Source organism: Chiloscyllium plagiosum, chromosome 3, assembly GCF_004010195.1.
Source record: "Chiloscyllium plagiosum isolate BGI_BamShark_2017 chromosome 3, ASM401019v2, whole genome shotgun sequence".
In the NCBI taxonomy this organism is placed as follows: domain Eukaryota; kingdom Metazoa; phylum Chordata; class Chondrichthyes; order Orectolobiformes; family Hemiscylliidae; genus Chiloscyllium; species Chiloscyllium plagiosum.
This window is the reverse complement of record NC_057712.1, coordinates 65,493,742-65,518,566: the sequence shown is the minus strand read 5'-3', so window position 1 is coordinate 65,518,566 and position 24,825 is coordinate 65,493,742. Positions and strand designations below refer to the sequence as shown.

Genomic DNA, 24,825 nt, shown 5'->3' with positions numbered 1-24,825 from the left:
GTTGCCATCCCCTGTGTTAAAGCAGTCTCAGTCATCTAGAGTACTATAAAAAGAAGGTCAATGTTCTCTTTCACTTTGTCAGTATCGGTGCTGCCATCTTTTCTCTGATATCTCATATGCTCTCATTCTATCCTGCTACTGTATCCATCTCCCCCCTCCCCAAGGCTCATGCTCTCCCACACTCACCAATACCCATAATATCTTCTCCTCACTCCTTCAGCTACTCCAACCATGACACCACAACCCCCGCGTGCCCTCTGTGCTGACCATTCATTCACATGGAAAACTTACTACGTCAGCCATACCAGCTGTGTCACCCACCTTCATTTCCATAAAACCTGCTCCTCTCTCATTTCCTGAGGAACACAGCACAAAATAGGGCAGAAAGTGTCAAGACGTTGTGGTGTGCTTCCTGCCATCGGTTCCTCACACCATATGATCGAGACTCTGACTGCTCTGAACACGGCTTTAACTGGTATCAAAAGCTTCTCTTGACTCACTGTGCCAGGACACCCTGAGTGAAGGCTATCCCTTTAACCTGACTGACCCCTGTTGACAGGGTTCCTGGTTTTGTGGCTGCATTAAACACCGTAGCAAGATAGCAATAATCAAAACCTGCTACCACTAGCTCAGGGAACAAAGCACAAAAGGCAGTGCAAGACAATACAATGCACAGATGCTGTCAGCAGATCAGTGTGAGTGAGCATTATGAAAGCAAGGGAAGAGCTCAGAGTTACAGGTTGGTCCAGTCCATGAGCTGGGTGCGTGTCCTTGAGTGCACAATGCCCTTGCTGCATCTTTACAATGATAGTTCTCGGTGTAGCCCAAGGTGCAGATTGAAGTGCAGAAGCATACTGTAGATGGATTGAAGATGTACCATGAGGGTTCTTAGAGGCTGATACATCAGATGTCAATGTCCATGGATGCAGGGTGCATGTAACAGGGCACATGAAGCATGTCCGGAGCAGTTGGTGCCCAATTTCCCACAGGGAAGATATTCAGAGCAGTGTTGAGCTGAATCCGCCTGATGCTCTCTCTCACTTTTCGCATCAGAGAGCGGCGGGAGCTGGGCGGAAGTGAAGGCAGAGCGCAAAGCCGGTCGGGAAGGTAAGTGATTGTTATTTGAGTGGGTGGGTTCTAGATCCCAGGACCTACAAAGTAGGGCCTCCTCTAACCTAAATTAAAAGTCCACAGACTTGCTCCAAAAAGAGGGTCCAAGGAAGTTCCTGTGGATTGAAGAGTGAGGCTTTAGCTCAGGAGTCTTTGACAAGGAGGTTGAGTGAAGTGATTACGCCACAGTTGAAGATGATGAAGACATGACTGCCAAGCTGGTTCAGTGTGCTACGTGGTCAACGACTCTGGTGTGTCTGGCTCGTATAAGTGTGGAAAGTGTGTGCACGTTCAGATACTGACAGAGCATATTGCAACACTGATGAAAGAACTCGAGGACCTTAGGCTCATCCGAGAGAATGAGATCTTTCTGGACAAGATCTTCAGTGAGATTATTGCACCAATCATACCAGAAGAGAGCAGACGATGAGGAAGGCAGAGAGGAGACAGGTACAAGAGACCCCTGTCAGGAAGTACCTGTCAGGAACAAGTTGAATCTTTTGGAAACAGTAGAGACAGATGACACTGCCAGTCTGCAAGGCGGCCAGGTCTGTCAATCAGAAGTTGGCGTGGAGACAGAGCGGAAGAGTCGGACATCGCACAGAGTCGTGGTATTAGGGGACTCCATAGTGAGAGGAACTGACTGGTGTTTTTGTGGCAGCAGGGTGTGTTGTCTTCCTGGTGCCAGGGTTAAATACATCACAGACAGAGTGCAGGAAATCCTCAAGGACGAAGGTAAAGAGCCAGAGGTGGTGGTACATGTCGGCACAAATGATGTTGGGAAGAAGAGGAGGAACATACTACAGCGGGACTTCGGAGAACTAGGAAGAAGGCTGAAAAGCAGGATGTCCAGGGTGGTTATCTCCGGTTTGGTTCCAGTTCCTCAGGCTGGTGAGGCCAGCAACAGGGAGATAATGGACTTGAATGTGTGGCTGGGGAACTGGTGCAGGAAGCAAGGATTTAAATTCTTGGATCACTGGGATATGTTTAGTGATAAGCATAAATTCTAGAAGAGAGATGGTTTGCACCTTAATAGGTTAGGGACCAGCATTCTGGCAGGCAGGTTTGCTACTGCAACACAGCTACGTTTAAACTTAGTAGTGGGGGGGAGGGGACAAATTGGATGTTTAAGAAGGAAATTGAAGGGAAAGTTAGAAGAAGGGAAGTCAAGAAAGACAACTGTATCAATGAGGCAGAAAACTCAGAAAGGGATCATGCTGTAAGGTTGAGTGAAATAGGAGTTGATGGGAAGGGTGAGGACAGTAACAAATTAAAAATACTAAACATGAATGCACGAAGCATTAGAAATAAGATGGATGAGCTTGAGGCTCTTTTGGAAATTGGCAGATACGATATTGTGGGGATAACTGAGATGTGGCTTCAAGTGGACAGGGCCTGGAAAATGAATATTCAAAACTACACGTGCTATCGTAAGGACAGACTGATGGGCAGAGGGGTGGGGTGACCATGTTGGTAAAGGATGATATTCAGTCCCTTGGGTGGGGGGACCTAGAATTAGGGGATGTAGAGTCAGTGTGGATAGAGCTGAGAAATACTAAGGGTAAAAAGTTATCTACAGGCCCCCAAACAGTAGTCTGGATGTTGGATGTAAGTTAAATCAGGAGCTGAAATTGGCCTGTCGCAAAGATGTTACTACAGTTGTTATGGGGGATTTCAACATGCAGGTAGACTAGGAGAATCAGGATGGTATTGGACCTCAAGAAAGAGACTTTGTGGAGTGCTTCAGAGATGGATTCTGAGAATAGCTGGTGCTGGAGCCGACCAGGGAGAAGGCAATTCTGGATCTGGTATTGTGCAATGGACTAGAATTGGTCAGGGACCTCGAAGTGAAGGAGCCATTGGGAAGTAGTGACCATAATACAATAAGCTTCAATCTGCAATTTGAGAGGGAGAGGGTACAATCGGAAGTGACAATATTTCTGTTGAATAAAGGGAACTATGGAGCTATGAGGGAGGAGCTGGTGGCAAGAACAGGAAGGCAGATTACCACCTAAGTGGAATCAATTTAGGTAAAGGGGCAGTATAGAGAGATCTGGGGGTTCTTGTACACCACTCAATGAAGGTAAGCATGCAGGTACAGCAGGTAGTGAAGAAGGCTAATAGCATGCTGGCCTTCATAACAAGAGGGATTGAGTATAGAAGCAAAGAGGTCCTTCTGCAGCTGTACAGGGCCCTGGTGAGACCACACCTGGAGTACTGTGTGCAGTTCTGGTCTCCAAATTTGAGGAGAGACATTCTGGCTATTGAGGGAATGCAGCGTAGGTTCACGAGGTCAATTCCTGGAATGGCGGGATTACCTTACACTGAAAGACTGGAGCGACTGGGCTTGTGTACCCTTGAGTTTAGAAGACTGAGAGGGGATCTGGTTGAGACATATAAGATGATCAAAGGATTGGACTCTCTGGCGGCAGGCAACATGTTTCCGCTGCGGGGTGAGTGCCGAAACAGAGGACACAGCTTAAAAATACGGGGTAGACCATTTAGGACAGAGATGAGGAGAAACTTCTTCACCCAGAGAGTGGTGGCTGTGTGGAATGCTCTGCCCCAGAGGGCAGTGGAGGCCCAGTCTCTGGATTCATTTTAGAAAGAGTTGGATAGAGCTCTCAAGGATAGTGGAATCAAGGGTTATGGAGATAAGGCAGGAACAGGATACTGATTAAGGATGATCAGCCATGATCATATTGAATGGTGGTGCAGGCTGGAAGGGCAGAATGGCCAACTCCTGCACCTATTGTCTATTGTCCGCCTTTCCTGACTGCCACCCGCAGACAGCGTGCAGCCCCAATCCCTTTCTTTCCGCCTTTCTTGCTGATTTTGGCAGCGCTCCGCTCTCCTCCCCTCCGTGTCTCGTGCCTGCAGGAGACTGATGCCAGGCACAGCAGCAGCAGCAAAAATAACCTGCCGCTCCATTGCCTGGCACAAGACAAGTGCAGAGGGGTGACTTGAGCAGCCACTGCTGGCGGAAAGAGCCTACTGCACCTGGTATTCCCAGGCGGTTTCCCATCCAAGTACTAACCAGGCCTGGGTCTGCTTAGCTTCCGAGATCAGGCGAGATCGGGCGTTTTCAGACTAGTATGGCCGTAGGCGCTGGCCCTTGCCTTTTCTCCCTACTTCAAGGCGTGCTGGCCAGCCACATTTTCTTTGTTGCTCTTTCTCTTTATCCCCTTTGGCTTTTTTTTCTCTTTTCTCTTTGCTCTTCCTCCTCCGTGCGTGCTTCCCTCCCTCCGTCCCTCCAGCTGCCTTTCAGGCCAGCCCTTGCCCACCAGGCTCCTGTAGTCTCCCACATCCCCACACAGGCCCACTGCAAGCCCTCCCCCTGCTTCATAGGGCCGCAGCCTGCATTCTCTCATCCTTCCACACTCCTCCACCCCTCCATTTCGGAATGCCGGGCACTGACCAGTGGGGTACCGCACGGATCAGTACTGGGACCGCAGCTTTTTACAATCTATCTTCAGGATATACAAGATGGTATTAGCAATAACATTCGCAAATTTCATCAGCTGGGTGGCAGGGTGAAATGTGATGAGGATGTTAGGAGATTACAGGGTGACCTGGACAAGTTAGGTGAGTGCTCAGATGCATGGCAGATGCACTTTCACGTGGATAAATGGATCCTTATCCACTTTGGTGGCAAGAACAGGAAGGCAGATTACCACCTAAGTGGAATCAATTTAGGTAAAGGGGCAGTACAGAGAGATCTGGGGGTTCTTGTACACCACTCAATGAAGGTAAGCATGCAAGTACAGCAGGTAGTGAAGAAGGCTAATGGCATGCTGGCCTTCATAACAAAAGGGATTGAGTATAGAAGCAAAGAGGTTCTTCTGCAGCTATACAGGGCCCTGGCAAGACCACACCTGGAGTACAGTGTGCAGTTCTGGTCTCCAAATTTGAGGAAAGACATCTGGCTATTGAGGGAGTGCAGCGTAGGTTCACGAGGTCAATTCCTGGAATGGCGGGATTACCTTACACTGAAAGACTGGAGCGACTGGGCTTATATACCCTTGGGTTTAGAAGACTGAGAGGGGATCTGATTGAGACATATAAGATTATTAAAGGATTGGACACTCTGGAGGCAGGAGACATATTTCCACTGATGGGTGAGTGCCGAACCAGAGGACACAGCTTAAAAATACGGGGTAGACCATTTAGGACAGAGATGAGGAGAAACTTCTTCACCCAGAGAATGGTGGCTGTGTGGGAATGCTCTGCCCCAGAGGGCAGTAGAGGCCCAGTCTCTGGATTCAGCTAAGAAAGAGTTGGATAGAGCTCTCAAGGATTGCGGAATCAAGGGTTATGGAGATAAGGCAGGGACAGGATACTGATTAAGGATAAAGCCATGATCATATTGAATGGTGGTGCAGGCTTGAAGGGCAGAATGGCCTACTCCTGCACCTATTTTCTATTGTCTATTGTCACCATAGCCTGTGTCACTCAGCCTCCTGTTAGGTTCTTCCTCTCGAATTTTTGAGTTGATGAAAGAGATCCAGCATGGATTCGTAAAGTTTGGGTCACGTCTGATGAACGTAACTAAAATTTTGAAGATATGCGAAAGTACTAGATAGGAGAAAATGAAGGCTGCAGGTGCTGGAGATCAGAGTCAAGAGTGTGGTGCTGGAAAAACACAGCAGGTCAGGTTGCATCCGAGGAGCAGGAGAATCAATGTTTCGGACGTAAGTCCAATTCCTGATGAATGGCTCTTGCTCAGAATGTTGATTCTACTGCTCCTTGGATGCTGTATGACTGGCTGAGCTTTTCCAGCACCACACTCTTGATTATAGTAGTGGATAGGCAAATGCTATAGAGTCATAGAGATGTACAGCACAGAAACAGACCTTTCGGTCCAACTCGTCCATGCCAACTAGATATCCCAAGATAATCTAATCCCATTTGCCAGCACTCAGCCCATATCCCTCTAAACCCTTCCATTTCAAATACCCATCTAGATGTCTTTTAAATGTTGCAACTGTACCAGCCTCTATCACTTCCCCTGGCAGCTCATTCCATACACATACCACCCTCTGCATGAAAAAGTTGCCCCTTAGATCTCTTTTATATCTTTCCCCTCTCACCCTAAACCTATGCCCTCTAGTTCTGGACTCACCCACCCCAGGGAAAAGACTTTGTCCATTTACCCTATCCATGCCCCTCATGATTTTATAAACTTCTATAAGGTCACCCCTCTGTCTCCAACGCTCCGGGGAAAACAGACCCAGCCTGTTCAGCCTCTCCCTGTAGCTCAAATCCTCAAACTCTGGCAAAAGAAAAATAAATCTTTTCTGAACCTTTTCAGGTTTCACAATATCCTTCCGATAGGAAGGAGACCAGAATTGCATGCAATATTCCAAACGTGGCCTAACCAATGTCCTGTACAGCCGCAACATGACATCCCAACTCCTGTACTCAATACTCTGATCAACAAAGGAAAATATACCAAATGCCTTCTTCACTATCCCATCTACCTGCAACTCCACTTTCAAGGAGCTATGAACCTACACCCCAAGGTCGCTTTGTTCAGCAACACTCCCTAGGACCTTACCATTAAGCATATAAGTCTTGCTAAGATTTGCTTTCCCAAAATGCAGCACCTCGCATTTATCTAAATTAAATTCCATCTGCCACTTCTCAGCCCATTGGCCCATCTGATTATGATCCCGTTGTAATCTGAGATAACCATCTTCGCTGTCCACTACACCTCCAGTTTTGGTGTTATCTGCAAACTTACTAACTATATGTCCTTTTTTCTCATCCAAATTATTTATTTAAATGATGAAAAGTAGAGGACCCAGCACCTATCCTTGTGGCACATCACTGGTCACAGGCCTCCGGTCTGAAAAACAACCCTCTAACACCACCTTCTATCTTCTACCTTTGAACCAGTTCTGTATCCAAATGGCTAGTCCTCCCTGTATTCCAGGAGATCTAACCTTGCTCATCAGTCTCCCATGGGGAACCTTGTTGAACGCCTTACTGAAGTCCATATAGATCATGTCCACCGCACTAGCCTCATTAATCCTCTTTGTTATTTTTTTTTAAAACCTCAATCAAGTTTGTGAGACATGATTTCCCACGCACAAAGCCATGTTGACTATCCCTAATCAGTCCTTGCCTTTCCAAATATTTGTAAATCCTATCCCTCAGGATTCCCTCCAACAACTTGCCCACCACCGACGTCAGGCTCACCGGTCTGTCTATGGATTTTATTTATATGGACTTCGAGAAGACGTAAGATAAAATTCAGAATGAGCTGTTAATTGGCTAAAGTTAAATATCTTGGAATTGAGCTGATCAGGAATTTGGATGTGATGCAATAGCCAGAGGGATTTGTATTAATGCTATTCCAAATAGCAGGATGTCCTATAGGATCTGTGATGCTGCCTCAACTAATTCACCATATTGATTAATTACTGAGACTATGGGATGGAAAGCCACATATCTAATGATAACAGACATAAAGGCTACTCTGTAAACATGGAAGCATGAAACTACAAAGAGATATCGATCGCTTAAGTGCATGGTAGACAAATAGATTTCAGTGTAGGTGAACGTGAAGTCATCAACTTTGCACTGATAAAGGATAAAATAAAATACCTTCTAAATGTTGAAAAGCTAGAAACAGCATAGATCAAAAGAGAGCTGGGGCTGAATACTAGTGTTTAGCCTTCCTATCATCTACCCAATCTCCTACAGCCTGTCTGAAAGTTTACAGGAGCTCTGGGAGTTTTCAGGAAGCCAGGGAACCAACTAATGAACTCATCAGAGTCTCATTCTGCCTACACTGGTATTTTACTTGCGGTGGATGGAGGCCATACCATATAGCAATTGGGCAAGAGTAGGCATTGGAATTTACTATCTTTTGAGGTCTCTGGGCCCTTTAGAAGATATTCACCCATAATGCCATTGTCACTCCTTCCTGACCTCTTGAAACCAGCTCCCTCGCCAGGATTCCTGACTCCAGACTTGCCCAGACTGAGTGAGGCAACCTATAGTCCCATTAGTGGCCATTACCTCTGCCTGAGACTTTAGAACTTCCAGCTGTCTGATTGACTGACTAGTAGGTCTCAATAGTGAGACAAAAAACTGGAATCAAACTCTACAGGAGTGAAGTTAACAAGCACTTTTACTCACAAACCAAGTCAAATTTTAGAAGTCTCTTCCTTAAACGGCAATTGGTATCAGACCAATTGTTAATTTTAAAGGTGTGACTGAAAGTTCTTTCTTATCCAGTCCTCTCAGAAAGGCCGTGAGTCTCCCAAAACAGCATCACCCTGGGCCTTTTAAAAGCATTCTGGGAGAGTTAAGACCATTATTTTAATCAAATAAGTCATTCTTCAAAACTCAGCATTTATTATAAAATGTAATTTGATGTAACTTGATACTTTGCAGCATGATGATATTAAACATATGCCGGTATAGATGCAGGTCGCACATACAGACGACATGCATAAGTGTATTATGTCCAGCCCAGTAGGTTATAAGTTTTTCAAGCATTGTAGAGAAAATTATATGTGTTATTTATTGAATTTCCCTCTTAGTCAGAATAAGGCCCTTTTGACTGCAATGTGCCTTAAATGTTCTGTGCAAGCTATGACCTACACAACTTCCAGAATCACTCACGGAGCTGAAGACGTAGCTGTAGAAGTGTCTTCCAGTAACGAAATGGTGAGTGTCATGTCCCTCAGCATGAGGCTCAGAGGACTACTCTACACCTGCTCCTGGCCTTCTGTGAAGTGAGTGTGGGTGTGAGCGGGGAGGGGCAAGGCCCCATTTCAGCAGGAAGCAAGCACAGATGAAAGCCGTGGTCTCACCAATGGAGAGCAGCCCCCTCTACCCAACTCGGTTTCCATTTGCTGTAACATTGGAACTGGGCTCAGTAAATGATTAAGAGCAACTCTCAAGATGTCTGCTTGTGTGCACAGGGAAAATCACCGTGTGTGTGTGTGTCCGTCCGATGGTCCAGGGTAGTTTGGACTTTGCCGATCTGAATGGACCCACCTGCTCATACCACGTCCAGTGATGTCTCCTGGAACATGTCCAGTCCGGCCAGAAACCTAATATCCAAATATATTAAGGGGAAATTGGGCAAAGATGGGTACATGGAATTAAGTCTCAAACCAGCCAAGATCGCACTGAAACATATAAGAAACTCAAGAGACTGTCTAGTTTAGTCTTATTCGTACCCCTCTCTGAAACTAGTATCCCTACCAAAGGCCATAAATCTCTGTCTGAGCACCATATATCAAATAATTCCTCAGTAAATAAAAGCTTTTATGCATTGAGCACAATTAAAAGAAAATGTAAGAGCCATGATGATAGTGTTCCCTCTGCTTGGGCTGGAAGGCCTGGTTTCAAGTCTGACCTACTCCAGAGGTATGTAACAACATCTCTAAAAAGGCTAATCAGAAAAGATTAAATTTTAGACATCAGAACCATTCTACCCAAGGTAATCGACAATAAAATGACTAAGGTACATTTTCTTTCCTCGCACAGCTGCGAGTGGGTCAGTTAAAATAGATTCTTGATCCAGATTATCTTGCTCGACTAGTTAAAGTAGTTCAATCCATTCTTTAGTACAGCAACACTCAGGACCAGCTTATCTGTTGCAGAACCTTGTGTTGTGTATTCATTGATTCTTTCAGAAGCAATGTAAACACATGGAAAGAGTGCAAAGCCTACGCAATCTGCACTCAGTCTCCTGGCTGACTAGAACCATTGTCATAAAATGACTCTGAAAATATGAAAGATGCAAGGAGCCATTGAATATGGTTTCCATATCATAAGGTGGCTGACCTCATCACTCTCAATTGTCTGTCAATGCCATTAGTGGAATATAGATTAGATTAGATTACATTACAGTATGGAAACAGGCCCTTCGGCCCAACAAGTCCACACCGACCTGCCGAAGCGCAACCCACCCATACCCTACATTTACCCCTTACCTAACACTACGGGCAATTTAGCATGGCCAATTCACCTGACCTGCACATCTTTGGACTGTGGGAGGAAACCGGAGCACCCGGAGGAAACCCACGCAGACAAGGGGAGAACGTGCAAACTCCACACAGTCAGTCGCCTGAGGCGGGAATTGAACCGGGTCTCTGGCGCTGAGGCAACAATGCTAACCACTGTGCCACCGTGCCACCCACTGACAATAGTCCACAATTCTTCATGCATCCTGTTTATAAGACATATGAAATTAATGACTTAGTTAAACCAAGAAGGTTGCAAAAGTTTAATTTGCAGTGGCAGCAAATTATATCTCCTTAAGATACACTTTCCAACGTCAGCTTGAATAGGCAAAGCAGGCTGGTCTGATTGGGAAATGGCTTAAAATTGCATTAATGTAGATTTCTGTCCATACCCATCATATGTTGCTCCCTTTTAAGCATCTGCTTATTTTTGGCCTTTGATTTTCTTGACTGTGGCTCAACTAGTCCCGATTCATTACCATCCGCCTGCATATGCCTGAACCTGTTCTGACAATGAACAACTTGTGCTGTATGTGGCCTGAGGAACATCTCCATTCATCCTACATACCTGACCCCAATAGTGTAATTCTCCACTTTGCTCTCACACTGATGTCTCTGTCCTCGCCAGACTCCAGTGTTCCATTATAGTCCATTACAAACTTAAGGAAGAAGTACCTTTTTTTTCAATCAGATCCTTTCCAGATCTTTGGATTCAAGTTTACCATTTTCAGACTGTAATCTCTGTCCTGCCTATGCCAACACCTCATTTTATTTTCCTTTCTTTGCATGTCTCAATGGCTGCTGCTTATTATTATGTCATTCACACATCGTTTGGACACCTCTTGTTTCTCTTTCTTTCTCCCATTGGAAGTCTCAGAGCACAGTGGTAGTGCCGAAGAAACTTAGGGTTTGAGTCCTATGTCATGACCTGTTGGCCATGCACAGTGTGTTCATAATAAGGCTGAACAGTTGCCATTATATCCTTCCTGGTGGCAGGTGGTAAAAGCAGTTGAGTTTCCTGGTCAGCAATAAGCAATGACAATGCACTGCAGTACTTTGCCCATAAGCATGGATCAATCTGATGGAAGACTTTGGCCCATCCCTCAGAAGTGAGGATGGGAAAAAAAAGGGAGACTTGTCTTATTACTATTCCTTTTGGCTCGTCAATTGTCACTTAGTGTCTTCCGCCTTCTCCTTTATCACAGACCGATTCATGTTTATTCTTTTTTTCATCATCTCTCCACCCCACTTTTCATTTGACCTACTTAAAACGTATGTATTCTGGTTCCGATGAAAGGTCACAGAGGTGCAACAATTAACTTTGTTTCTTTCCCCACAGATGTTGCTAGACCTGCTAAGTGTTTCCAGTGCATTCTGTTTTTATTAAGGAAACTTCCTGTACTTTTCTTTAAGTAATGCCTTGAGATCTTTAACATGGACCTTAAAGTCAAAAGTCACAAATACCAAATAAAAAAAGGGCATCAGATGATTTAATAGAAAATAGATAGGATCCTTTTAGATTAAACACTAAAAAAAATCATTTTGTGCAGAAATGAAGTCCACTTATGGTATATTAAGATAAGGTGAAAATTTTGAGGTACAAAATGGTGGAAATTAGACTGCGGGCGTATTGAAGAGGATCGGAATATAGAACATCCAACAATTGTTAAAAATAATGTGTGAATGTTTTGAACAAAGTGTTGAAACTGAAGATGACAAAGTCAACAGCCCTCAAGAGACTCAATTCGCTGAATGCAAGCCAATCAAACATTAACTGGTCCACGAACAAACAGCTGTTGAACAGCCAGTCAAGGGAATCTGCTAGAAGATTCGTCAAAAGTGATGAAGGATCACTGGACCCAAAGCATGATCTCTTCTTTGCTCTCTACAGATGCCGTCAGACCTGCTATGTTTTTATTCTCAATTTACAGCATCAGCAGTTCTTTGTGTTTGTGCTAGAAGAATTCAGTGTGCTTCCCAGAAACCCCAAAAAGAAGAAACAATCTACTGAGATTAGCTATAATGGCATAAGGAATATGTTTTATATTGTAGAGAAGAACCAGTGGCCAACAAGTCACATAAGGCTCAAAGAAATTCAACAAGGATGACCAGAAGAAAAATTCAGTTATTTGCCCAAAGGCACATTCTTTGAGCATCAACAACTTTTCACAATTTTGTTGATGATTTACTGGTGTATGGCAGAAACTTAGTTATTCCAGCTTCATTTTGGGAAGATGACCTGGAAAGGATACACCTGGGACCCTGAGGGATCTCTAAATATTACAGTCAGGCCTCAATCAGTGATTTGTTAGCCAGAGATTGCAAGAGAGATTGAAGATCCCATTCTGAGTATGAAATGTGCTATTACACAGAATTGTCAAGATTGGAAAACAGTTAAACATCACAGAAGAAAATTTAAATGTCAGAAACCAGCAAAGTTTGCAAGAAGATGTAGATAAGGAAAAGAATGAGCAGTACAGCCCACTTGAACGCTTTGACCTACTTTTAATTGAGATTGTTCAGGTACCTAAACAGCCTGTTGAAAAAATTATAATAGCAATTTGGAATTTGATGTCAGATGAGGAAATATTACAAGTTCAAGAGGAATATCTCAATTCTTCAATACCACAGAATAATTATCATTATCAGTGATAAAGCAGTAATCCTCAAGCCTTCCATAAATGTGTCCCAAATGTTGCTATGAGGTAACAACATAATTCTGCAGGGAAGAGTTCATCAGTCAAAGAAATTCAGGAGATCAAGGATCTCCCAGGTAAGTTGTTTTGTAGTGATCACATCCACAGTGAAGAGAATCCAATAAATGAAATCTCTAGTCATGCAGCAAGACTTTACAGACCACATGAGGTTAAGGACAGAATCAAGGTCAGCAGTCCTCAAACCAAACAAAAATCAGTCTTTAAAGTCTGGAGAGAACTGGAAGAATTTTAAAACCTCCAGCTCACCAGAATTTCTGAAATCAAAGACTGGGAAGGGATAGGATAGTGGTAAATTTAATCATATACATGCATGTATAAATGTTTAGTATGACAGAAAACAATTTGGGGGAGATGTTGTACAGAGTAATGGTTCTGAAAGACATAATTCTGGAGGTTGCATTTTCTCAATCAAACTGATGGTATCCTATAAACTTGGGTGACAAAAAGTCAGATCAACTGAACATCTTGTAGAGAGAGGACCTGTACCCTCAGTCTTCAAAGTCTTTGTTACAATATTTATGTTATTAATGTAGCTTGTAGTTATTTATACCTTCAAATATCTTTGTACCAGATGGTGCCAGAAACAGTGACTGTACACTTTTTGCTGTACTCATGTATCCCTGTACTTCAGTACATAAGACAATATACCTAATTATAATTCTAATTCTTGGCAGCAAACCACTCTACTACAAACAGATAATTTGTTTGCATTGCAACATGTACAACACAGTAATTTATTCTGTCTTTGTTCTACTGACTACAAATCCAACTGGTTGAGTCGAGGGACATCCTATGGCTTTATAAGAGGTGTACAAATCCCCCTGCCGTAATCTCTTTTTTTGAGCTCTACGGAGCTAATATTTAAATCCCAACACAGGAATACATCCTGTTTTCTAAATTTGGAGGTTTTCCAAATTGACTGTCCCTCTTCCATTTACTGACAGACCCATTGAACATATCCAAGAATTTCCATTTTAATTTAGATATGCAGCATTCCTTTACCATTATACATCTGCCATACAATCAGTTCAGAAATTTCCAAATGGAAAGGCTCAATGATTTCTAGAAAGATTTGTGCAGCTGAGGTAAATTCTGTTACAACCATGAGCTTTCAAAAGTAAAGTGTTCAAACACTTCATTTTGACCTGTTTTATCAATCCCTCCTTTTAGCAACAGTCATTTTCAGCCGTGCAGTTTCATATTTCAACTGAGCTTATAGAAAAACAGTCAGAGCAAAACACAGCCATCTTACTCTGCCAGGTAAACTATGTTAGAAGGATAAAGAAGTGAATCTTTCAGATGGACGGTGTACCTTAAAATGACCATTCACAGTCCACAAAGTGCTCTACTGGCACCTGTTTCTTTTGCGTTACACCCGCTACAAATCCAAATTATAAAGCACATGAACTCAGTTGGTGTCCAAATGTCATAATTAAAATGAAATAATGTTGCATAACACTTTTAAACATAATAACTGTTTTGAAAGCAGTAAATTGTACCTCAGGTGAAGATAATGTACCAATTTAGTGCACATTGCGACCATTTTTGGAAGGCTTCTTCCACCTTTTGATAACGCAGGACAACCATCACATTGCTGCAGCAGTATTTATTTTGCTAAGGGAGCTGCACATAACAATGTGTAATCCCTCTGGAAATCCTTTCTAAAAATACAATAATGTATGCTAATCGAACAAATGCAATTTAGCGAATGGCAGTAGCTGTTACTGATCAGAATAAGGACTGTCTCCCTTAAAAATAAATTGAAGTACATGATTTCAGATGACAGCTACTGAATCCCAGTTCTCACCTGTTAAACGATGAGCTCAAATTAAGAGTGTTAGCCTCATTCTAAAATAAGGCAATAATGTAGCACCGGCAATGGGTGATCTGTTGATTCAAGGAAGGAGAAATAGGAACAGTGCTTTATTCCTGGTCTGGCAGCTTTGATAACCTCGATGGAAAGAATCCTAGCATCTGCCTGAAGTCACTTTCTCTATGTATAGTGTGTGATGGCCGTCAAGAAAGTAAGACAAGGTGTGCTCTGAAAAGGTTTATAATTTTTTTTAGGTTACTTACAGTGTGGAAACAGGCCCTTCGGCCCAACAAGTCCACACCGACCCGCCGAAACGTAAACCCACCCAGACCCACTCCCCTACATCTAACACTACGGGCAATTTAGCATGGCCAATTCACCTAACCTGCATATTTTTGGACTGTGGGAAGAAACCCACGCAGACACGGGGAGAATGTGCAAACTCTACACAGAGAGTCACCTGAGGCGGGAATTGAACCCGGGTCTCTGGGGCTGCGAGGCAGCAGTGCTAACCACTGTGCCACCATGCCGCCCACTAATCTTTTTTGCTTGGAGAAAAGTTAGAGGAGATATTGCATCCATTAAATCTCTTGCTGCTTACAAGTAAACCATACTCTTCCAGAAGGCCTCTTTAATAAAACTTTTTTGATTAGGAAGATGATATGTTCATTAGTTTAATGTTTATTTTCCATCGCTGCTGGAGATTTAATGTTAATATAAAAACTAATGATCATAGTACAACTTTTTTACAGTCAAGATATCATTACAAAGACTGAATTGAATAAGTATAGACAGAACGGTTAAAAAGGCATTTTGCATCCTTGCCTTCATTGTTCAGTCCTTTGAATATTGGAGTAAGGAAATCATATTGAGGTTGTCCAGGACATTGGTGAGGCCTCTTCTGGAATATTGTGTCCAGTTCTGGTCACCCTATTATGGCAAGGATATTATTAAGCTTGGGATTTACCAGCATGTTGCCAGGTATGCACGTGGCTCAGTGGTTAGCACTGCTACCTCACAGCATTAGGGACCCCGGTTCGATTCTAGCCTCGGGCGACTGTCCTTGTGGAGTTTGAACATTCTCCCTGTGTCTGAATGGGTTTCCTCCCACAGTCCAAAAGTGTGCAGGTCAGTTGAATTGGCCATAGTGTTAAGTGCATTGGTCAGAGGGAAGTGGGTCTGGGTGGGTTACTCTTTGGAGGGTCAGTGTGGACTGGTTGGGCCAAAGGGCCTGTTTCCACACTGTAGGGAATCTAATCTATGGAAGGATTAAGGTATAAGGAAAGGCTGGATAAGCTGGGACCTTTTTCACTGGAGCCTAGGAGGTTAATAGAAATTTATAAAATAATGAGGGGTATAGATAGAATTAATGGCAGTTGTCTTTTCCCTAGGATGGAGAATTTAAGGTGAGAGGAGAGAGATTTTAAAAAGATGTGAGAGGCAACATTTTTTACACAGAGAATGGTTTATATGTGGAATGAACATCCTGAGGAAGTGGTGGATGTGGATTCAATTACAAAGTTAAAAAACATTTGGATGGGTACATGAATAGGAAAGGTTTGGAGGGACAAGGGCCAGGAGCAGGAGGGATAAGGGCCAGGAGCAGGCAGGTGAGACTAGTTTGGTTTGGGATGATGTTCCACATAGACCAAAGGATCTGTTTCTGTGCTGTATGATTGTATGACTCTGTGACTCTGTGTCTTTTGGATTGCCTCTTTTAGCCTTTAATTACTTTGTGAATGAATTTACTTGAAGCAGATCAGCTTTTCTCAAAAGTTTAGGCTTGGACTTAATGTCCAGAATTTTCGGAAGGAATAGTGCCTTTGAACAATACACTTGGTTAATGATCAGTAAAATATCGAGTAACTTAGTGCCAAGGAATAATCGTGACCTGCCACGAATTTGTCCATAATGCACATAGTTGTGATTTTGTAGCTTTGTAAAAAGTGTCTGTGATGTAACCTTTCCACCAGTTTCAGGGAGTTGCTTTTTTTGAACATTAATTGTCCATTGCACTGGCCATAACAATATAGATCCAGTAATTAATAGCAGAAGAACCCATTTTCTGATATGATAACTATTATAAAAAGTGAGATGAAATTTTAGAGTTACATAAAGGGGAATCGGGTGGTCAGCAGTTATGTTGATGCACTGAAGACTGAAAATGGGGATATTTTCAAAGATTGTGGAGAAACGGTCGATATGTTGAATAATTGCTTTGTCTCAGTGTTTACGATAGAAAAGGAGCATAGCTTGCTAGATGTCCCGAGGAAATTAATAATGGATTGGGAACAGGGACTGAATAAAATTAACATTGGCAAAACATTGGTAATGAGAAAATTAATGGAAGTAAAAAATGACAAATCCCTGGGTCCTGATGGCAACCATCTAAGGATGTTAAACGAAATTGGGGATCACATTGTAGACCCCCTAATATAACTTTTCAGAATTCTCCAGATACAGTGGTTGTCTTTTTAGTTTGGAATATTGCACATCACTCCACTTTTTAAGAAGAGTGAAAGAGGAAAGCTAGGGAATTCCAGACTAGCTAGGATACCATCTATGGTAGGGAAAGTATTGGAGTTATAATCAGGGATGGGGGTAACAGAACACCTTGGAAATTTTCAATTAATCAGGGAAAGCCATAATGGATTCATGACGGATGGGTCATCCCTGACAAACCTCTTTAAATGCTTTACAGGACAGGGGAATGTTTACGGACATTGTTTATATGATTTCCCGAAAGCATTTGATAAAGTCCTACATAAGAAATCGCTAACTGAGATAGGAGCTCACGGAATTGAGGGCAAATTGTTGACATGGGTGGGAAATTGGTTGAGTGGCAGGTGACAGAAAGTAGGGATAAGGGTAGCATAATAGTATACTAGTAAATTCTGGGACTATCTGAGAATATTTTTAAACAATACATAAAATCTTATTAACTACATTAGAAATGGTAGTGCAAGTGGTGTGTTGTTATTGCATGACATGGGAGCTGGCGGATCCCATTGCGAGATGCAGTGGTCACATCTACAGTAAACATCTGCAGCTTGAGGAATTTTGGCTCTAAGTCGATAAGCTGGAATCCGAGCTTCAGACACTGCGGCACATCTGGGAGAGGAGAGAGTTACCTTGGTGTTATGTTCTAGGCAGTCACATCCTTTAGCTTAAATATTTCAAATTTGGCCATTGGCCGGGACAGGAGGGTGTGACAAGAAGTGAGGCAGGTAGACGGATCCTGAATATAACATTGTAGGAGACTCGGCTCCTGACCTTAACCAAGAGGTATGAGGTACTTACTTCCTGTATGCATGAAGACAGAGTCTGTAAGGAAGACAGCCAAACTGGCCATTGCATGATGGTCTAAGTGGGGAGGAGCACAAAGAAAATGACAGCAGTAAGAGATTCAAAAATTAGGAGGAAGCCAGAAGTCACACGACACCAGGTTATAGTCCAACAAGTTTATTTAAAATCACAAGCTTTTGGAGCACTGTTCCTTCTTCAGGTGACGAAGGAGCAGCTCTCTGAAAGCTTGTGATTTCAAATAAACCTGTTGGACTATAACCTGGTGTCGTGTGACTTCTGCCTTTACCCATCCTAGTCCAACACCAGCATCTCCACATTGTAATTAGTAGGACAGATAGAATTCTTTGTGAGCAGGATCAAGAGTCCCTCAGGGCATGTTACTCACCTGATGTCAAGGTGAAGGGCATCTTGAGTCAACTTGAAAGGCTATCGGAGAGGGAAGATCCTGCAGTTGTGGTCTATGTTGTTACCAACAAAATAGGCAAGAGTTGGCAAAGGGGGATATAGAAATCATGAAAAAAATTTAAAAACAGGATCTCAAAGATTGTAATCTCTGGATTATTACCTGAGCCATGTGCAAATTGGCAAAGAGATAAGAAGATTAGGGAAATAAACACAGGACTGAAGGAGAGGTGTGGGAAGGAGAAGTTCCATTTTGTAGGACATTGGCATCAATATTGGAACAGAAAGGAACTGTACCATCAGTACAACTGTACCAACTGTACCACCTGTGACAATCTGGGGCAGGATCAAAGCAGAAAGGCTAAATAGAAATGATCACAATGACTTTAAACTAGCTGAAGAGGGAGAGATGGCTCAGGACAGCTTATTAAAGTTTCGACTGTAATAGGATAGAGAGTATGGTAAGGGTCAGCCAAATTTCAGCCAAAGCAGGTAAGGGGACAACAATGAGAACTGCGGCAGTCAACGCAGGACTGAGGGTGTTGTACTTAAATGCCCACAGTACATGAAACAGGGTAAATGAGCCAGTAATGTAGATTGAAACTGGTAGGTACGATGTTGTAGGTATCACAGAGATGTGACTGCAAGGGTATCAGGGCAGGGAATTAAATAGCCAAGGATATGTATTCTATCAAAAAGACAGACAAGTGGGCAGAAAGGTTGGGATTGCCTTGTTAGTAAGAACTGAAATTAAATTGATAGCAAGAATTGAAATAGGGTCAGCAGATGTAGAATTTGTGTGGTTACAGTTGAGGAACCGCAAAAGATAATAGATGCTGATGCAATGCCTCAACTTCCACTGCAAGAGAGACAGAAGTCACCAAAGGTTTCTGCTAAAATGAGATCTGAACTCAGGCTGGGTTCATTAGATCTATGCTTACATAGGCTCAGACATATATAGTGATAGAATACACTTGCAGTTTGCGAGAGAGAAGCTGGAATTAGATGTAATGATATTACAAAAGAACAAAAATGAAGGCAAAGACATGAGAGAGGAACTGGTTAGAGTTGATTGGAAGGGGAACCTAGCAGGGAAGATGGTGGAGCAGCAATGGCAGGAGTTTCTGGTGGTAATTTATGAGGGACAGCAGGCATTCATCTCAAGAAAGAAGAAACATACTAAGGGGAGGATGAAGCAGCCCTGGCTGACAAGGGAAGTCAGGGACAGCATAAAAACAAAAGAAAATGCACATGATGTAGTGAAGATTAGTGAGGAAGCCAGGGGATTAGGAAGCCTTTAAAAGCCAGCAGGGGACAATTAAAAAAGCACTAAGGGGGAGAAGATGAAATATGAGGGCAAATTAGCTTGTAATATAAGAAAAGATAGCAAGAATTTATTAGCTATATAAAAGGTAAGGGAGAAGCAAAAGTGATCATTGGACCACCAGAATATGACGCTAGAGTAGTAGTAAGGGGAAACAAAGTAATGGCGGCCGAACTGAATAGGTACTTTGCATCAGTGTTTGCAGTAGAAGTAGTATATCAGAACTTCAAGAGTTTCGGGGCAGTAGTGGGTGTGGTGGCTATCACGAAGGAGAAGGTGTTAGGGAACCTGAAAGGTCTGAAGGTGGATAAATCACCCAGACCAGATGGACTACACCCCAGGGTTCTGAAGGAGATAGCTGAGGAGATTGTGGAGAAAGTGAGGACTGCAAATGCTGGAGATCAGAGCTGAAAATGTGTTGCTGGAAAAGCGCAGCAGGTCAGGCAGCATCCAAGGAACAAGAGAATCGACGTTTTGGGCATGAGCCCTTCTTCAATCCCTTGTGGTTAGAGGGTTCCTAGGCGGAAGATCGAGGGCAGGTAAGAGGCCAGCACGGGGTGTCCAGGTGGATGGGGTGTGTTGGAGGCGGGAGAAGGGGTCGTCAGAGGGTGGGTGAGAATCCTGGTTGAAGAAGTAGGCGCGGAGGCGAAGGCGGCGGAAGAATTGTTCGATGTCTCGCCATGTGTTGAACTCGTTAATCCGAGAGCGTAGGGGAATGAAGGAGATTGTGGAGGTATCAATGGTGATCTTTCAGGAATCACTGGGTAATGCAGGGTTCCAGAAGACTGGAAAATGGCTAATGTAACACCCCTGTTTAAGAAGGGAGGCAGGCAGAAGACAGGAAATTATAGGTCAGTTACCCTGACCTCAGTTGTTGGTAAGAATTTAGAATCCATCATTAAGAATGAGATTGTGGCATAATTGAAAGTGCATGGGAAAATAGCCTGAATCAGCATGGCTTCATCAAGGGCAGATCATGCCTGACAAATCTTTTAGAATTCTTTAAGGAATTAACAAGCAAGTTCGACAAAGGAGAGCCAGTGGACGTGATCTATTTAGATTTCCAGAAGGCCTTTGACAAGGACGATGCTAAATAACGTAAGAGCCCAGAGAATTAAGGGAAAGGTACTAGCATGGATAAGGGACTGGCTGACTGGCAGAAGAGTGGGGATAGAAGGATCTTTTTCAGCATGGCAGCCAGTGACTAGTGGAGTTCTGCAGTAGTCAGCATTGGGACCACAATTTTCACATTATATGTAACAATCTGGACAAAAGAATTGAGGGCATTGTTACTAAGTTTGCAAATGACACAAAGGTTGCTGTAGGGAAAAGTAGTATTAAGAATGTGGGGAGGTTATAGAAGGACTCGGACAGGCTATGAGAGTGGGCAAGGAAGTGGCAAAGTGTGGGATTATGCATTTCATTGGGAAAAATAGGTATAAATTATTTTCTGAATTGGGAAAGGCTTAAGAAATCTGAAGCATAAAGGGACTTGAGAGTCCTGGTTCAAGATTAGGAAGGCAAATGCAATGTTAGCATTCATTTCAAGAAGGTGAGGATGCAAGAGCAGGTATGCAGTACTGAGGCTGTATAAGGCTCTGGCGAGACCACATTTGGAATATTGTTTGCAGTTTTGGCCACAAAAGGAAGCATGTACTGTCCTTGGAGGGAGACTGGAGCATTCTCAAAGGAAAATCCTGGGGATGAAAAGCTTGCCATAAGAGAAGCGATAGAGGATTAGATTAAATTACTTTACAGTGTGGAAACAGGCCCTTCGGCCCAACAAGTCCACACCGACCCGCCGAAGCGTAACCCACCCATACCCCTACATTTACCCCTTACCCAACACTACGGGCAATTTAGCATGGCCAATTCACCTGACCTGCACATCTTTGGACTGTGGGAGGAAACCGGAGCACCCGGAGGAAACCCACGCAGACACGGGGAGAACGTGCAGACTCCACACAGTCAGTCGCCTGAGACGGGAATTGAACCCGGATCTCTGGCGCTGCGAGGCAGCAGTGCTAACCACTGTGCCACCGTGCCGCCCAGACTTGACAGAGTTTAGAAAGATAAGGGGGATTCTCATTGAAGCTACAGAATACTGAGAGGCCTGGATGGAGTGGACATGGAGAAGAGAGTAGGAGAGATTAGGACCTGAATCACAGCCTCAGAGTGACAGGACAAATCTTTCGAACTGAGATGAACATGGAACATTGAATGTAGAACATTACAGTGCAGTGCAGGCCGTTCAGCCCTCGATGTTGCGCTGACCTGTGAAACTAATCTGAAGCCCATATAACATACACTTTTCCATTATCATCCATATGTTTATCCAATGACCATTTAAATGCCCTAAAAGTTGGTGAGTCTTCTACTGTTGCAGGCAGGGCGTTCCACGCCTGTACTACTCTCTGAGTAAAGAACCTACCTCTAACATCTGTCCTATACCTATCACCCCTCAGTTTAAAGCTATGTCCTCTCATGCTAGCCATCTCCATCCAAGGAAAAAGGCTCTCACTGTCCACCCTGTCTAACCCTCTGATCATCTTGTAGGATGATGAGGAATTTCTTCAATCAGAGAGTGCTGAAACATTGCCACAGAAGGCTGTGGAAGCTGAGTAATTGAAACTGTTTAAGACAGAGATAGATAGGTCCTTGATTAGTAAGGGGATCAAGGGTTATGGGGAGAAGGCAGGAGAATGGGGTTAAGAAAATATCAGCCATGATCAAATGGCGGAGCAGACCTGATGGGTTGAATGGTCTAATTCTGCTCTTGTATCTAACAGTCTTATGGATAATGGGTTGATACACAAACTGGCAGGATTTGACCAGTAGCGTCCCACAAGGATCTGAGTTAGGGGCTCAATTTTTCATATTATATATCTATGATTTGAATAATGGCATAGAAAGTCATTGACCCAAATCTACTGAAGACACAAAATTAAGTGACATTGTGCACAATGTAGATGATAGCATAAAATTACAAAGGGATATTAATAGACTAAGTGAATGGACAAAACTGTACACTCTGAATATATGAAGTCTGGTGCTGGAGGAGTGAATTGTTTAAAAGTGAAAGGGATTAGCCAAGTGATTACAAGTCTATTAATCCAACTCAGTAATTATTGGAAAAATACAGAGTGACAGTACAAATTATTATTTAGATTGGTGTAGATTAATTAAAGACAATCAATTTTAGTTTTTAAACGAAGCTGTTGGTTGACAAATCTGATTGAAATATTTAAGGACATTGCATTGACGGTAACAAGTTTCTCTGTATGGATTTCAGCAAGGGTCTTGACAAGGTCCACACTGATAAACAGGTCAGAAAACTAAAAGCTCATAGGTTCTAAGAGGAGTGGTATGTTGCATATAAAATTGGCTCTGTGGGAAGAAGTAAACGGTTATGTTCAATGTTTTTAAAGAAGGCTGGTTCCAGTAAAGTTTTCACAGGGCTAAGCACTGGGTCTCTTGTGCCATAATGACAGATCATAACCCTGGATCACTGATGGACATAATGAACTTTTAATTACCACATACGTTTTTTTTAAAAAAAAAGAGGGCATAGAGCCACAAAATGACTCAGAATGTAAACTATGAGCAATATAATTTAGCAACACTGGAAGGCCTGTTTGGATTATCCCCAGCCTCAAGGGAGACTCTGGAATTTCACACCTTATGGATGTTAAGGAAGCTTCAAAGAAAAGTACTTCAAAGAGGAGAAACGCACTGTAGGCTTATCTGTAATCACTTGAGTTATCACAAATTGTGAATATAATGGGAGAAAAGAGAGCAGTCTAGGCAAGAGAGATACTTCTGTTGCCCCTTCTAACAATACGTAAGAACAGGCATTAAAAGCCAGTTTTAATGCTGGTCTGTCTGTGTTAGTGGTTGAAGGTGTGAGCTAAGAGGGTTTTAGCTGAGGAAACCCCTAATTATCCCGGCACTGCAGGTAAAAGGAAGAGTAGGCTCCATCTCTTTTTTTCTGGAAGCCAGAAAACAAGTGAAACCATTGTCAAAAAGAAATCAACTGCTTGCCTACGAGCATCAACACTAAAGGCATAATGTTCCCTCCTGTCTTCTTAATGGACCCAGAGATTGATCTGAATATCTTTTCTGATTTTGAACTTTTTTGGACTCCCCTCTCATTTCTAATCTGTGAGCATATATGTTACGTCATTATTTCTTCTCATGTTTACCAATGAATACAATCAATTTTTTTTAACTCAAGAAAGTCTGACTAAATTAGCTCTTTTAAAAATAGAAATACATTTGGTCTGGGAGAGAGGGGTGGGGGAGTCCTTCTTAAACTAACTTATTGCAACCAGCTGGAGCTGGGTTGGGTGGGGGACAGTGATGAATAAAGAAAGGAAGCCATCCTCACCAGAGATCATGACAAATTTGGGTGTGTCATCTGGAACATATTAATTGAGGAAATGCACCCAAACACAGGTCATAAAACTTGGCACTCACATAATGCTGCAATGAATTAGATTTACACAATGATTAAAAAGCTTACAAATGATATAAAAATTAAATAAATATAAATATAAACATATGGTTCAGAGTAAGAAAGAAAGGTAAACTACTGGAAGATATTGATGGACTAGTCAGATGGTCAGAAAAGTATGCAGTGGAATACAGTCAGGAGAGATATGAGGAAAAATACTTGGGAAGGACTAGAAGATCATAAGGATTAAACTACAGGATTCAGAGAAGTGGAGAGGAACCAAGGGAGCTTGGTGTGCATGTCTAAGTTCCCTGAAGGTGGCAAACAGGTAGGTAAGATAGAGTCATAGAGTCAGATAGCAGGGAAAAAGACCATTCGGTTCACGAGTCTTTGCCGAACTTCATCCCAAACTAAACTAGTACTATCTACCTGCTCCTGGTCCATATGCCTTCAAACCTTCCTATTCATGTGCTTATCTAAGTCTCTTTTAAACATTGTAACTGTGCCTGCATCCAGCATTTCTTCAGGAATTTCATTCCAAATGAGAACCACCCTCTGTGTAAACAAATCTGACTCTCAAGTCTTTTTAAAATCTCTCTTATCTCACCATTAAAATATGTCCCCTAGTCTTGAAATCCCCCATTTTAGAGATAAAACACTTACCATCAATCCCATCTATATCCCTCATGATTTTATAAACCTCAAAAAGTCAC

General features: G+C 42.9%; 1 protein-coding gene and 1 non-coding gene across 3 annotated transcripts in view; both read right to left on the bottom strand.

The window, feature by feature from the left end:
- arhgap18 (Rho GTPase activating protein 18) overlaps positions 1-14,433 on the bottom strand; it is a 131,636-nt gene extending 117,203 nt beyond the window's left edge. For both annotated transcript variants that reach the window (XM_043683642.1, XM_043683619.1), the window contains exon 1: positions 14,314-14,433. Coding sequence is in view for 1 of the 2 variants with exons in the window: in XM_043683619.1 (XP_043539554.1) it covers positions 14,314-14,357 (44 nt within the window). In the remaining variant the exon portion in view is untranslated. The remainder of the gene's footprint in view (positions 1-14,313) is intronic.
- LOC122548710 lies at positions 4,099-4,217 on the bottom strand. Its single transcript, XR_006311321.1, has one exon. It is a non-coding gene; the product is annotated as a 5S ribosomal RNA (ribosomal RNA).
- Positions 14,434-24,825: the final 10,392 nt, after the last annotated feature.